This window comes from Camarhynchus parvulus, chromosome 1A (genome assembly GCF_901933205.1).
Source record: "Camarhynchus parvulus chromosome 1A, STF_HiC, whole genome shotgun sequence".
Lineage (NCBI taxonomy): Eukaryota > Metazoa > Chordata > Aves > Passeriformes > Thraupidae > Camarhynchus > Camarhynchus parvulus.
Window position 1 is genome coordinate 2,365,988 of NC_044586.1, and position 15,285 is coordinate 2,381,272.

The 15,285-nt window shown below is 37.5% G+C and overlaps 1 protein-coding gene across 1 annotated transcript in view; it reads right to left on the reverse strand.

The window, feature by feature from the left end:
* Positions 1-1,976: 1,976 nt before the first annotated feature.
* PIK3C2G (phosphatidylinositol-4-phosphate 3-kinase catalytic subunit type 2 gamma) overlaps positions 1,977-15,285 on the reverse strand; it is a 189,696-nt gene continuing 176,387 nt past the window's right edge. The window contains exons 32-33 of the mRNA XM_030960249.1: positions 8,174-8,299; positions 1,977-2,830 (exon numbers count right to left, since the gene is read on the reverse strand). Coding sequence (XP_030816109.1) covers positions 2,678-2,830; positions 8,174-8,299 — 279 coding nt within the window. The 3' untranslated portion in view covers positions 1,977-2,677. The remainder of the gene's footprint in view (positions 2,831-8,173; positions 8,300-15,285) is intronic.

A 15,285-nucleotide genomic window follows, 5' to 3' on the forward strand; every position in this document is an offset into this window, starting at 1 on the left:
GCAGGCGTTTGGAAAGAGATGATCTTTAAGATCCCTTCCAATCCAAGTCATTCTGTGTTTCTATTATTCTCCTATTACTTAGAGACATTTCATAAATACTGAATATTTTTTGATATTTTTAAAATTCAGTTAATGTCACATGGACCTAATTTCAACTTTATGATTAATTATTGAATGAGAATAATAGTCCAATATATATGAGAGATCATGCAAATTTTTAAGATATGAGCATGTGAAATTGACATTTTTATTTGTTTTGAACAAAATTTCTTACCATTGTACCTTTTCAAGCGAACAGGAAAAATTACCCATACAATGTTCCCTTTAAATTTGTAAAAAGTGGGTTCTGATTGGGCTATTCCTCTTTCGTGTCCACTGTCATTTTCTTACCTGAAAAAATAGTTTTGAGAAAAACAAGTACTTCTTAAAATCATAAAAAATCATATGCTAGTACTGGTACCTTTCCTTACCTTAGTCTTGAACCTGCTGCTGCTAAAGCAAGATAAAATTTCATGGGCTGGTTTGTAAAGAACCGTGTTCCTCATAGGAGCAGGGAACTCAGGAAACACAGTACTCTGAGGAGAACCAGAGAATTTTAGAAAAAGCCAGGGTTGATTATGTGTGTGAAGATCTATGAGGACAACTTCTTGCCTACCAGAGCTATCTGTAGATCTTGCCCATAAGACACAATTTTTTTATTTTCTTTTCAGAACTGAAGTATTGTTGGCCTTCCACAGGACTACAGACTAATGGCAGATTTGTTAACTACACAACTAATGGCAGATTTGTTACTCAAACATTTTTTTTATAAAAAGGATGTTATATTGACAAGTTTCTTTAATATCAAACACTACGGCTTAAGCTTGCAGACAGTTCTGATAATGCATTGTAATGCTCTTTTTATTTGTTGCTATTCTAATGCTGTTTTATTTTATGTTGCTCTAAAATGGAAAATCAGGGCATGGGTAAACAAAGGTTAGAAAATGTCACAGGAAATAGCACTGTTAGAAAATTGCATTATAGTTTTAATAAGGAAACTGAGACAGTAGACTAAGAGGAATCTAAAATCAATATTGAACTGTAAGGTCAGGTAATTTGATAACTTTGTAAGCTGCTCTCAGTGTGTCTTCTGTGCTTGAATGACGAGGCACTTGATATGTTTCCCAGGAGAGCCTACAGCATAAAATTTTGGTGTCCAGATCTTTGTAGTGATGATACTCTGTGTGCCAGCCAATGTCCCTTGCATGTGGTAAATATTTTAGAGTTTCTTACAGCTCTGAATAGACTAATAAAATTAATATTCAAACAGAATTCCCCTCACCTCCCCTTACTGAGGAGGATCTTAGTGCACCAGTTTGACTGGGGAAAGAATTTTCAGATAAAACCTGATCAAGTCCATTGGTTTGATCTGAGAAAAACTCCAGCTTATTTAATTTCCTAGCTAACAGTCCAAGTCCCACTTCAGGAGCTTTATATAGCTTTATATTCTGAAGACTGATTTGTGAGTGTCCTTTGGGAGAAGAAGGCAATTACCTTCACTTCTGGGATTATTATCCCTCTGTTGACCACTTTTCCACCTGGCAGGAGAAATGTCAGATCTGTCCAGTATATGGTAATTTAAAATTTACAGCAGATCAGATCACAAATCAACACATCTCCTGTGCCTTAAAAACGTGCCCCTGGCCCTGGAAAGGTTTATGTACATGGTCAGTGGATCTGGCAATAATGGACAGTGCACTGTGGCTGCTCACATGCCAAATGCTTAAAGATGTACTAAAGTGCTTCCTCAAATCAGAGAAAAACAGAGCCCATAATTAGCATCTGTGAACTTAAAGGAACCACTCATGTTCATTATTTAATATATCAACATATATTTTATAGCTCTGAGGTCCATTCAATGCATGTATTGACTTGAACTCGTTATGCAGCACAAGAGTGCAATGTGGGAAGACTGCTGAACAAATATCTGTGGTATCATGATCTTAAATAAATCCCCCACTGGAAAGCTCACATTCAATATCTTCTCTTTATTCATGAACATTAGCTTTTCCCTTATTTTTCCTCACACCAATGACCAAGTTACATCTCCTTCTTGGATGTCAGAATAAAAGAAACAATGACATATATTAATGACAAATTAATATCCTGGATTAAATGTTACATTGTATCAAAACTTTAAAAGTTCTTAAAAAACCAAAGTATTGATTGGGTAAGATTTAATGTGAAATTTGCTGGACATCTGAAATATATATGAAATATATAAACCATCCCATGGTTTTCTGGTGAAATCACATGCAGTGATGATAAACTACAGCATTATCAGCATTGCTTCAAGAGAGTCAGTGGAATTAATGGGCAAAGAATGAGCCCCCACACACTGATGTGTACAGAATTCAATATTTTTACAGTACTATTTAATATTAACAAAATCAAGCCCTTCATTGCTGTCATAAGAAGTTCCTGCATGTTGCTATAACTCCTTATGATGTGATTCTTTAAACTCACACTGGCAGGAATCTGTGGCACTTTTAAGACAACAGGCTAATGGTTAGAAATGTTAGGATGTGTGCTCAGCAGATGACTGCCTATTCTCAAGGGCAACTGAGACAAAATGTACCCTGGGAAATGGGATAAAGAAACATTAGTAGGCAAATAATTGAATCATCTTGGAGAACATTTAAATGACACTATTTCCCAATGGGTACCACTTTTCTTCATTGAACTGGACACTGCTCAGTTGAATGTTAACAGCTCCCACAAATGTTCCTTTGCTTTTCACAACAAGCTTCAGGACACGGCCATGGAGCTCTGGGACTCTGTCATAGACAATCTGAAATCATAAATAGTGAAACAGAAAAAACCACATAAATTTGTTAATCTATGTGACAGGCAAAGCACTTCATTGCAGCACACAGGATGATGATTAATCCAATTATGCGGTAATTGCTTTAAACTTCCATCCAGAATAGTAAGTTATTAACCATCAGCCAAATTCACTTAACTTAGTAAATTTACCTCAGAAATACATTGGGCCTTATCTCATAAAGAGATTCTACCTTAGAATCATGAGCTTAGTATCATGAGATCTTATTATTTCAAAATAAATATTATTATTATTATTTCAAATAATTGAATTACATAATAATTGTTATATACTATATAATAATACACTATATATAATTATATATAATATACCTTATATAATTATTATATACATATACTATACAGAATATATATAATGTTATATAATAATATAAATATTATTTTATATGATATGTTAAATATTTCATAAATATATTGCGTTATGTGTTATCTATAATATATATACTATATATATCTATTGAAAATTATATATTATCTATATTATATAGTATATATAATATATTTTAATACATATAATAATATATCATTATATTTTAATAGATAATATATTATAAATATATAATATTAACTAATATATTATATATACACTATATATATCAATATATAGTATATATACTATATTTTATATATTATATATAATATATATACTATATTTTATATATAATATTATATAGTCTATATATTATATAGACTATATATTATAATATATATAATACATTATAATTGTTTAAAATATTATGTGAAAATAAATCTGGAACCTGTCTTGAACATTGCTTGAGAGGAAAAAAAAAAAATCAGTATTCACAATTTTCCCTGTGAAAACTGGAAAAGATTGTACCCAGTTTAGCAAATGGAAGTTACTAAATTTAGATGTTTCTGAATCAGAAGTGCTGTTGATACTTCTCAAAATAAATGACAGTAATTTAGCATCTCTTAAAAAATTACTAATGCCTATAAATTTAAAATAGCTTTTAAATTACCTTAATGCTGTGAGAACACACTGGGATTAAGTATGAAATTATAATGGTGTATTTTCTGAATTTAAAAAAACAACCCAACAATCTGGAGCAATAACCTAACAAGAATCAGCTGCACTTAGAACAAATTCCCATGCTTCAGTCTCTGCATCAATAAAAACTGCTGAGTGAACTGCCTGTGAGCTGATAAAATGTGAGGGAATGCTCTCAGTGCAGGCCTGAAAGGTAAACTCCCTTAAGAGAAGTCCATTTAAGCTAAAATTTGTATGGGTGGAAATGTTTTTGCTATTTTAGTTGCAGTGGCAAAACCCTTTAAATTTTAATCTCTCTGTGCTGTTTGAAAAGCAAATGTGGTGACATTCTCTCACTTCAGGAGAATGGGAAACTGAAACTGCCTGACAGGCATTTTCCTGCTTGGATTTTCCATGGAATCTGTACCCAAGGCACGGCTGAGGAGGAGGAAAGGCAGAATGAGCCCCTCCAGCTTGGATCTCTGGCCTGAACTGATGAACCCCCTCTGTACTTCCACTTGCAACTGCAGGAATTTAACAGGGAGCATGGAGTGGACAGGACACCAGGCAACCCTCACAGAAAGCACCAAGACCAAGAAAGGTCTTACTAGGGGATTAACATTTCCATTTTAAAATCTTTGGAAATAATAGTTTGGGATGGCTGTCATGAAATTGGCACCTGGTGCTTTTTGGTTTTCATGTTTACTGTACCTATTTCACCAAATTGTCAGTGAATTACAAACTTCACAGCTTCTCTTTCACTCACCAAAATAAAAGTGAGATGATGAAGAAAATCTGGAAAGCAAGGACAGGCACAGTAAGCATAATACAATTTAGAATAAATCTGTGATCTGACACTGAGGCAATGCTAATGTTACCAAAGAAAGCTGCCTTGTTTCTTTGCCAATATATTAAAGGTACCAGCTGTTGCTTTAAATTCCCAAAAACTACACATATCAGCTGTAAATGCTAAGAAACTGAACTGGGGTAATGAACAACTTTTAATCTTTGGCCAAAAATAGGCTTTAATCTTTGAGCAATGACAGACCTTTGCAGTGCAGGGTGGGTGGTTTTCAAGTGATCCCAGTAAACTACTTCTAAAATGGTATTGCAAATTCAGCTGGAGTAAGGTATACATTATCATCAGGATGTAGGGAGAGAAGAAAGGTCTGAAGACAGCTGAATTAGGGTGTGGATAAAACAAATGCCACCTGCCAGAATTTGGGAACAGTTAAATCCTGAAATGACTGTGCAGTGAGAATATTTGCCTGCCTTTTACACAGACAGATCAGATGGAGGTGAGTTATGTGTGGCCATGCAGCAAATCAGTGGGACAGTTAGGGCTGGAATTCAACTGTTCCTGGCTCCAAGAAGAGAGACACTGTTGACCTACAGGAGTCTAATGACATTTTAATCACAAATGAGGGACAGTTGCTTCTCCTTAGGTAGCCATGGCACGGTTCCTAGATTTGGTAATTAATCCAAGGTAGTTTTGATGCATGGTGCTGGAGGGAGTGGCCGTGGCTCCTGGTGCAGTTCCCCTCCTCCCCTTCCATCACACCGGCTGGGGCTGCTCTGCCTTCATTTTCTCTTTGTATTCCATTTCTCTGTGTTACTGCTTTTCCACCACCGCTTCTCAATGCACTATAACATTAACTATTGTGAATGCAACAAATTCCAAAATCCAGACCCAGGCACAGGAGAAAAGAAGGATTTGTTTGCTAAAAGCCACTCCAAAACATTTGCTGTAACTCATTGTCAGCCCTCCTGGACTTTTGCATCTTCACTCTCAGACACGAATTAAAAAAACAAACATAAAAGGCAGTTTTGCAAGGTTGATAATTTGCTGTAGGCAGTCATAAGCAATAGAAGTTCAAAACTAAAATCAAAAATACCCAAGAGAAGCACATTTCAGATTTTTCTCAGTCTGGAACAAAGAAAGAAATTAATATACAGCTTCCTTCCAGCCATTTGGATTTAATAAAACCTTATGAACTCATAAAAAAGGCTACAACATTTCTGTACACAGTGTTTTGGACAGTAACTAACTTAAGAGACAGCTGACTTATATTTTTAGTAGTTTTTCTTCCCTGGGGCGGCTTCTGCCTCAGTCTACCAGCCTTGGACAGAAAATGCATCCAGAATGACATCACATATGGAGGAGCAGAGCTGCTAAAGCACAGGCATCGGGTTGGAAATGGCCAGGTTCAGTGGAACCATATGTCCCCACTGTGATCAGCACTTCCCAGTGAAAAAGATTGAGCATCTGGGAAAGAGGCTCTCAGTTTTGATTACGGACATTAAAGTTTTCATGGAATTTCTTTTAATGGCAGTGGAATACTTGTTAACCACAATTAAATCTCCTTCTAGTGACTACTGACTGACTGCAGACAGGATTTTGGATTTCATTGCATTCAAAAGGATTTAAGTACAATTTGAAAAATAATTGTCTTCCAGTGTTGCTGGCTGGCTCTTATCTGTTGTCCATTTTGGATACCTTACAATGAATGTTATGATATAATTGTATTATGTTCCTTTGCTTTAAATGTCCTTTAAATGTAAAGGAATTTCTTTAGACAGATGAATTAGATTCATTCCACTCTGATAGCAAAAAAAAGAAAGAAAGAACAAAAAAATAAAGCCTACTTCCTTGTTATTCCACTGCAGTGCGGTGGGGAGGGAAATTTGCCTCAGCTGTGAGCAGCAATACTACTCAGGGAGCCTTCTTAGAGAATGCTGGAAGTCATCAGTGTGAGCAGGCAACTTTTGTAATTAACAGATGTGGGAAAGGGGAAATATTAGAACTCCAGGAGTGAGAAACTAAGAGATAAGCACTCAGACTCTGCTGACTAACCTAAGTTTTATCATATCTTATCTGTGAAACAGGGTGGAGTGGTAATATTTTCCATGCCTTCTACTTTATAGCCTGCTGAAAGAGCATTTGTAAATTACTTTGAGATCTTTAGGAGATTTGTTACATGCAATAATTATAATCTCCAATCCCACCTACTGTTTCAATCTCATCTGCCCTTAGAAATGAACACACTTTATACCACTTCCCATTCTGCCATAAATGTTTCTCCATACAAATGTTTCCTTTCACCCCAGAGGCATGAGCACTTCAGTGGTGTGTGAAATAATCATATATAGCTGTGAACTGATGGCATTTTAACATAAAAAGAACCTGGCTATTTATTCTTGTGTTATCATTTAGGACAGTGACAACCAATTTTCAAATGTTAATTTGAATAACAGCATCCATTCAATTAATACTTTCCATGCTATTGTGCATATCTGCATTCAGAACTGCTGGGTTATGGTGCAATGATGCTTGGCCTCATTTGGCTAACATGTAACTGTGGTTATGGGGTGAGACAGAGCACTGTGAAAAATCCAGCTGCTTTCCTGAAGAGAGAGACATAAAAGACACTGTCACTTCTGAGAAAAGTGCAAAACAGACAATTGTCCCTTTTTGTGGCTCAGGTTATGATACATTCCTTCCTTTTGGTCATCCTCATTGCAACAGCTCTAAAAATGCTGTATTGTTGTTTTATTTCAAGAGTGGGCAAAGCAAATAAAACAAGTTGCACCTGTGTGGGTTGTGGGTGACCTGCTGGGAAGGACCTGGGGGTCCTGGTGGACAACAGGCTGTCCATGGGTCAGCAGCATGCCCTCATGGCCAAAAAGGGTCCTGGGGTGCATTAGGAAAAGCTCTGACAGCAGGTTGAGGGGGGTGATCCTGCCTCTAACCAGCCTCAGTGAGGCACATTTGGAGAGCTGTGTCCAGCTCTGGGCTCAACAAACCCAGAAAAGGAGGGCACTCCTGGAGTGAGTCCAGGGAAGGGCTGTGGAGATGGTGAGGCACTGGAGCATCTCTCTCATGAGAAAAAGCTGAGTGAGCTGGGCCTGTCCACCCTGGAAAAGAGACACCTGAGAGGGAGCCTCACCCATGTCTGCCAGTGTCCACAGGGAGAGCTCAGGGGATGTACTAGGCTCTGCTCTGCAGGGGCCAGAATGGGACAGGAGGCAACAGGAAGAGGTGATGCCCAGGAAGGTTCACCTGAATGTGAGGAAGAACTTCCCTGTGCAGTGACTGAGCACTGGAACAGATTGTCCAGAGAGGGTGTGGAGTGTCCCTCGCTGGAGATATCCCATCTGGACACACTGCTGTGCCACGTGCTCTGGGATGGCCCTGCTGGAGCTGGGAGGTGGCACCAGGCACCCATGGTGTGCCCTTCCAGCCTGACCCATTCTGGGAGTCTGTGAAACAAGAAAGGGTGGAAGGAAATGAAGGGAACTCACAAGTTCATTGTAAGTAGGGTCAGAGCCTTTTGGAGCTGTCCTTGTTTTCCTTCGACTGACCTCACCAGGGTCTGGCAGAAGATAAAATTCAGCATGTGCACTTGGGGCAGAGCCATCTGGGAGGTGCTGGAAAACAAGAAGGTCACAAATATGAATGTCCATGTTCTAGCAAAGAAAACAAACAAAAAAGTACCAAATGAAATCTGGGCTTTCAGCAGACACAGAAACAGGTTACATTCTCAGTATTCTCTGGGCTAAATTGGAGTGCTAGTGGAATAACAAGAATTATTAGAATTCAGCTTAAAATAGAATCAGGAAAATAAAAATTAAATAATGCAAAGACAAGGTAAAATTGTCTATCTTTAATATTTACATTCTGATGGAAAAACCCTTAAGCCTCAATCTACTCTAACTCATCTTAATCTGATACAAAGTGCACCCTTCCACTTTCCAGAACAAGGTACAGAAACTGGATTAAACAGTAAGCTCCTATTGATTTTAACCCCTAAGTATCAGTGCTGATATGGGGAGAACCAATTGCTTCTAAGGGCGTTTTGTAAAACATATTGCTATAGAGGAGCCAGGAGCATTTCCTGCAGCAATATGGGCAGGACAGGATTCTTGTAACAGCCTTTCCCATCTCACCCATCACACAGCTGCAATGTCTCTTTAATTTTCCAGTTCAGGTTACTGAATGATATTCCAGATATTCCATCTTATATGGCAGCAACTCCAGATCAGAGGGAATCTATTAACCAGGCTCAGTCATCAGCCAGTGCTGGTGGGTGCAGAATTTTTTGATAACTTCTGAGGAGCTCTAAAGTTATTCCTAAAGCAGCATTACAGTTACTCAGAAAACACATTGTATTACTTGAGGCTTCAAAAGAACACACAAGAAACACAAAAATGAAAAAGTGTGGAGCAGGCATGCTGCCAGCACCTGTCACTTAAGGCTTGGCTTGTAATTGAGTACAAACCCTTGTGTTGGTTACACAGCATACAGTCAGAAAGCACAAAATGGGGCATATCAAAATATCAGTAATTTTAATCATATAATCAGCATTTTAGACAGGAAGTTTACCTGTCAGCTCCCAGGCAATCCAGGGACAGGATGCAAATAAGAATTCAGGCAAAAAGAAGAGAACTTAAAACATTTGGAACCAATGAACCCAGAGGATTATACAGGCACTTACATTCATAGCTCCTGTTGTAATTTTACACCTGGCTCAGAATGAAGTAATTTCTCAGATTTTGATTATTCACAATATGTGGCTGGAAATATGGGGCTTTCTACAGCACTATCAACAACATATCCCTGGGATAGAAGAAGCTGCTGTCTCCTAGCAATAAATAACTTCTCTATTGGGAAGGAAAATGGTGCTTGTGTGTGTGAACAACCAGTTCTTGCACAACAAACCTCTGTTTTTTGTTATCTGAAATGATCCTTCAAGGCAAATGATGTGGTCAACTGCAAAGCTCATTATTGCTTTCATTAACACCACACAGCATCAAAGGATGCCCCACTCAAACCATTACTGATTGTCAGCACTATGGGAGTGATTAATATTCCTATTGCTAAGTTCCCCAAAGCACGTCTGATTTAAAATACCCATGGGATTGAGCTGGATGGGATTCAATGGCCAACAAAAGAGAGACACTAAAGGGCAATGGAATGAAAGGGTATTTTCCTAGGATGGGTTGCCACATCATTAATGCAGGATTTATTTACAATTTACACTGTCCACTTGAAAGCCCATCTCTGTTGATCTAGGACTGTACTGAAACTTCAGTTGAGGATTACAAGTAACAGTAAACTGAGCATCTCTAAAAATCAGGAGGGAGAATGAAATGCAGCCTGAAGTACCAGTCCAAGCAATCAGGATTACAAGTGAGTGCAATCAAGCTCTTCACTTCTCAATGAATAGGTAAACATCACTGTAACTTGAAGGTCAACTGATTTTACTTGTTTCAGACAGAGAAAGGAACCAGGCTGAGGTGAGAGGCTCCAAAAGTAACGTGGTTTAACAGGACCTGGGTGCCCAGAAGTGATTAACTGTCCAGATGTGATTAACTGAAAAGAAGTCACATAAAATTGTCCCTATGCCTTTGAACTTTGTCATGTTACCCTGCCTTCAGCCAACTAACCTTCCCCTGTCAGCTGATTCCTCCCAAAATCTAAGGAAGGCCCTTTGCAGCAGTGTTTTGGCTATATGAGATGGAGTAAAAACTACTTCCTCACTATCCCTGTGAATGTAGATAAATAGGTGTTGAAAGAGGTGAGGGGGAGGAGAGGGTCAAGAGAGGAAATTAAAAGAGAACATTTCAGGGATTCAGATGGGAAAACTCAAGGGGAAAGCTGCTGCTCTGGGACATTTCAGAGCTGAAATAAAGCCACTTTTCATGAATAGTGGCAATCAGCAGTCAGACTGTTAGAGGCAATTTGATGTGCAGCCACTTGAATTCCAAGTAGGCATCGTAGTTGTGATTGTTGGTTTTTTCTCCCCAACTTTACAGGTGACATTTTCCCCCTTCCTCTTCCCTTGCTGAGGAAAGGCAAACAGGCCACTCCAAATCCCACTGCTGTCCCAATTCTCCATCTGCAGTGGCACTGTTATGCCATCAAACAATCAAAAAAGCTTCAGCTGAGCACTCTCCCAGCCAGATCAGGTGCTCCACTTGTCAGCTGCCCTCCCCTGCCTCCTGACACCACACAATCCATCTAATGAAGGACTCCAGCTGTTAAAGACTCTGTCCCACCATGCACTAATCATTCAAAACTCCACATTAAGAGCAGTTTTAAACCAGCCCCAGCCCTACAAGAGCAGAGTATGGGGAGCTCATAGGATGAGTTTATGCTGGTTTCTCTTTTGATTGGCATAAGAGCTGAATTTTTTTTCTTGTGAAGAGCCTGCTTAACCACAGGATTTCTTGAGGCAAGACTTGCAGTGGAAAGACTTGTACTTTGATAAACACTTCCTAGCAGGAACAAGGAGTGATAGTGGCAGTTTGACTGTAATAGTGCAAAAACAAGACTGGCATTACCATGGCAAAAATCTCTTTTTAAATCATTAGTAGGTGGAATTTGAAGTAAACAGTTTTAAGACAACTGAAATAGCAGGCAAAAAAACCCAAGTTTTGGGCAAACTAACCCTTTTTCAGGGTTTCTGAGCTGAGCACTGAAATAAAGCAGAATGGAGAATAAAGGAAAAATGGAGAAAACATCATCAAAAATGGAGGAAACATCAGAAATATTTTTCTTACTAAGGATTATGACTTTTGTCATATTATAGTAACACATTTAGTGATCACTTCGAACTCAGACTGCACTGGCTCATTTATAAATTTAGTAAACATGAGGAACACCTGGCCAAAACCAGAGAATCCCAGATGGGGTCAGGCTGGAGGGACCCACAGTGATCATCTGGTCCCACCTCCCTGGCCAGGCAGGGTCATCCCAGAGCACAGGGCACAGCAGGGTGTGCAGATGGTTCTGGAACATCTCCAGGGAGGGATTCTCCGCACCCTCTCTGGGCAATCTGTTCTATGTGGTCACCCACGCAGGAAAGAAATTTTTCCCTGTGTCCAGGTGGAATTTCTCTCTTTGCACCAGATGACCTGATCTGGTGATTTCATTATAGAAACAGAATGGTATTTCTAGCAGGTTCATAAGTAGTTCTGAAATCCAGCACCCCCCCTCTTTTTTATTATTAAAGGATTAAAAAACTCACTGATTTCTGTCCATAGTCCAGGCCAGAAAAGGAAAAAAAATATAAAAATCTGAGGGTATCTTGGGAAAACCATTTTGCACTTTACTCTGCAAAACCTTTATAGCTTGAATGCACTTGTTATCAAGCAAACAGAAAAAGCTTAAAGTTTTAAATTGAGTTCTATTTGTGTTTAATTCTGTAGTCATTTTATTAACCCAAAAATAAAGGACTTTTACTTCCTTCAGAAGAAGTTACTCCCAATTTAAATTACTGTCTTAAATCTTTTATTCTGTTTGCTTGCAAATAAATCCAAGCTATAAAAACCTGTCAGGCTGTAAAGGTATAAAACCAAGCTCCCAACAAAAATGCCATAGGTTCTCTTGATATGCTTAGGGACAAAAAACTCACAAAATTCCCCAGAGATTTTGATCTGCCAATAAAAAAATCTGAATTTAGAAGTTGTCTCAAATTGAATTTAGAAACTGACTGTATTTTCTTTCTTCAAGTACAACCAAGTGATGATTGAACTATTTTCTCATAGAATGACCAGCCTAGTTGACCTTGACAGATGTTTCTAAAGGAACTCAGTTACTATTGCTTGTATTTATGTTTAAAAAAGATTTTACTTTGGAAATGTTATTTTCTTCTAAAGTCAAGTAGAAGGTAGTGAAAATAATTAAGAATGAGGGAGAAAAAGTAAAACTCTGGATTTACTTTTTCCATACCTCTAATTCAATACTGAAAACCTAACATACACAGCCTGAATCTGTTATGATTGTGTTCCATCTTCCACTCCAGTTTCATTTGCCAAAACAAGTTGGTATTTGCTTACAGAAACCCACACAGATGTGTTACATCCTCTATAATCTAATTTTAAATATAGTAGCTGTGGCTGGGAAATAATGGACGAAATTAAATTAATTTTTCCACAAGAAATATGTTATCCTAATGACTTTTCTCCCCTGATCATTATTAATGATCCACACTCTCCTAACACAAGGATTCATTTTTAGCATTACTATAGGCATAACTACTGCAAAATTTGTCATGTATTCAACTATTCAGTGATTTAGCATCCAATATGAATATTGATCCATTCTGATTTTTAAAATACTCATTTTAAGGATAATTTATTGTGAAACTTTTTAAAGATCACATCTTCCTAAGTGACATAAAATTTACTTTTTAGGTGACTTTTGCCTCAAATTTAAATCATGTCATCAGTTTCTGTTAGTGCTAGACATGCAGATCACCTTTTGTCCTAGAGAGGAACAGATTGATGGCTCCTGAACATTTGATAGTTCCAGCTGCTGTTCTCTTTTTCCCATTTTTCATTTTCAACAATCTTGACAGTAAAAACTAATGATCAACTAACTTGTATTAACTAATGACATCTTTCTTCCTCTATAAATAACTACTTTTATTCCCCCCCAAAAATTCATTTCCTTGACATTTTAAAATCTCAGTTTCCCTCTTCCTTTTCTTCAATGGAATAAAATAAAATAAAATAAAATAAAATAAAATAAAATAAAATAAAATAAAATAAAATAAAATAAAATAAAATAAAATAAAATAGATATCCAGGCATTAGAAAGACTCCCATTTCAGCTACTGCCCTCAAATAAAAATAATTAATGTTGTCCAGTATTTTTCTTAGTCTTACTGTCCTTTACCATCCTCATGTTCTTCTCTTTCTTACACTGCTGTGAGAATTTATTTACATAGTGAACAAAGGACTACAAAATATTCCATAATTGTTAATATCAAGATATCCATACACCTTTCAAAAGCAAACCACTATGGTAAGTGGTTAGGAAGAACCTTCAGCAAGACAAAATATCTATATATCGTGTGTAGACATTAGGTGGATTTGATTATTATCCAATAAAGGAGGATTAGAAAAAAATCCACAGAAGAAATGATCCTTGCACTGCAGTAACCTCTGTAAATTACTGGCTGCCTCTAGACTAAATTAAAACCAGTGAGGAGCTGGAGGAGCCAGCAGTGCTGCTGTTTTCCACTTCCCCCAAGCCCTTGTGCCACTCAGCAGAGGAAGGCTCAGCCCTGTCTTTCAGAGCTGCAGCTTAATCAGCAAACACAGCCTCTGCCTCAGGAAAAAGAGAACATCCTCAGGGCTACTTCTAAGCTTAAAGAGCTGAGAAATTAGTGTTACAAAGCAAGAGGTTCCTTCAAAAGCAGATTAATGATATATAAACTTCAGGGAAAAGGGGATGGCTGGGTGAATGGGTGGTTGTGCTGTTGCTACCTGTAGTATTTCACTAATAAGGCACAAAATGGTTAGCTATTTTTTGTTACAAGGTCTTTTAAGGTTAAACCATCTAATTAAGATATGATACTTAAACTATTTTCACTTTTAACCTAATAACTAATTACTCAAAGTCTACAATATTGACTTTTCTGCCTAATTATAAGATATTACTTAAACTTATGAAGGAGAAGGAAGAATAAGGTAAAGAATAACTACTCTCTGTTTTAAAACTTTCATCTTACTTCACATATATATTACTATTTTCTAAACCCCCAAACTCTAAGTTTTCTACTTTGTGGTATGATATACTTCTAATCAACTACACACTTGTAATTTCAGTGCTATTAATTAATTTTGGAAAGTTTTTTCATGGCTTCAGTGAATCTAGTGCTCTCTTGGGAGGCAGAGTTTGTCAGCACAGAAAGTCTAAAATTCTCAGCATACAGAATTCCAACGGCTTCCCAAATCCTGAAGTGGCATCCAAGACCCTTCCTTGTTCTTCCTTTGAGCTCTGCATATCCTGCATATCCTCTATTCTACCCTGCTACTGAGCTTTTCATTTCCCTCTCACAAAATATCCCCAAATTGCTTTGAAGAAAATGAAAAATAAAAACCCATTTGCAGTAATTAAATAATAATTACAGAAGAAGATATTCCACTCCACCACTATGGTGCACTCTCTGCTATTGGCAAGACAAAACAATAAGGCAACTTGTCAAAAGTGATTGCACAAATATGGTATTTTTCCCCCTGCAAACAACCACCTTTTTCACCTAAAATTTGAAACTATTGAACTGCTTTTCTTCAACAGTAGTTTTATTACATTTTCTGATCCCAATTTTTTTGGGTCATCTGGGTATGTACATAAAGATATAAGATTGCTGCTGTGGAGATCAGTGGCACGGCAAGCAAAGAAGAAATTGCATTTATCTCAAGTTAATGCAGGGCAATAAAAATATTTTGCTGTCAGGGAAATTCTGGAAAGCATTTTTTTTTTTTGAGCAGGCATTTTCCACCTTTTGGAAAACTAGCAGTGTCCATGGAGTGAGCCTCCAGATGGCTTTGTCATGTCCCATGCTAAAAATGCAAAGATGCTCTATCCACATTATTGATGTGAATATCCAAATATAGCTTAT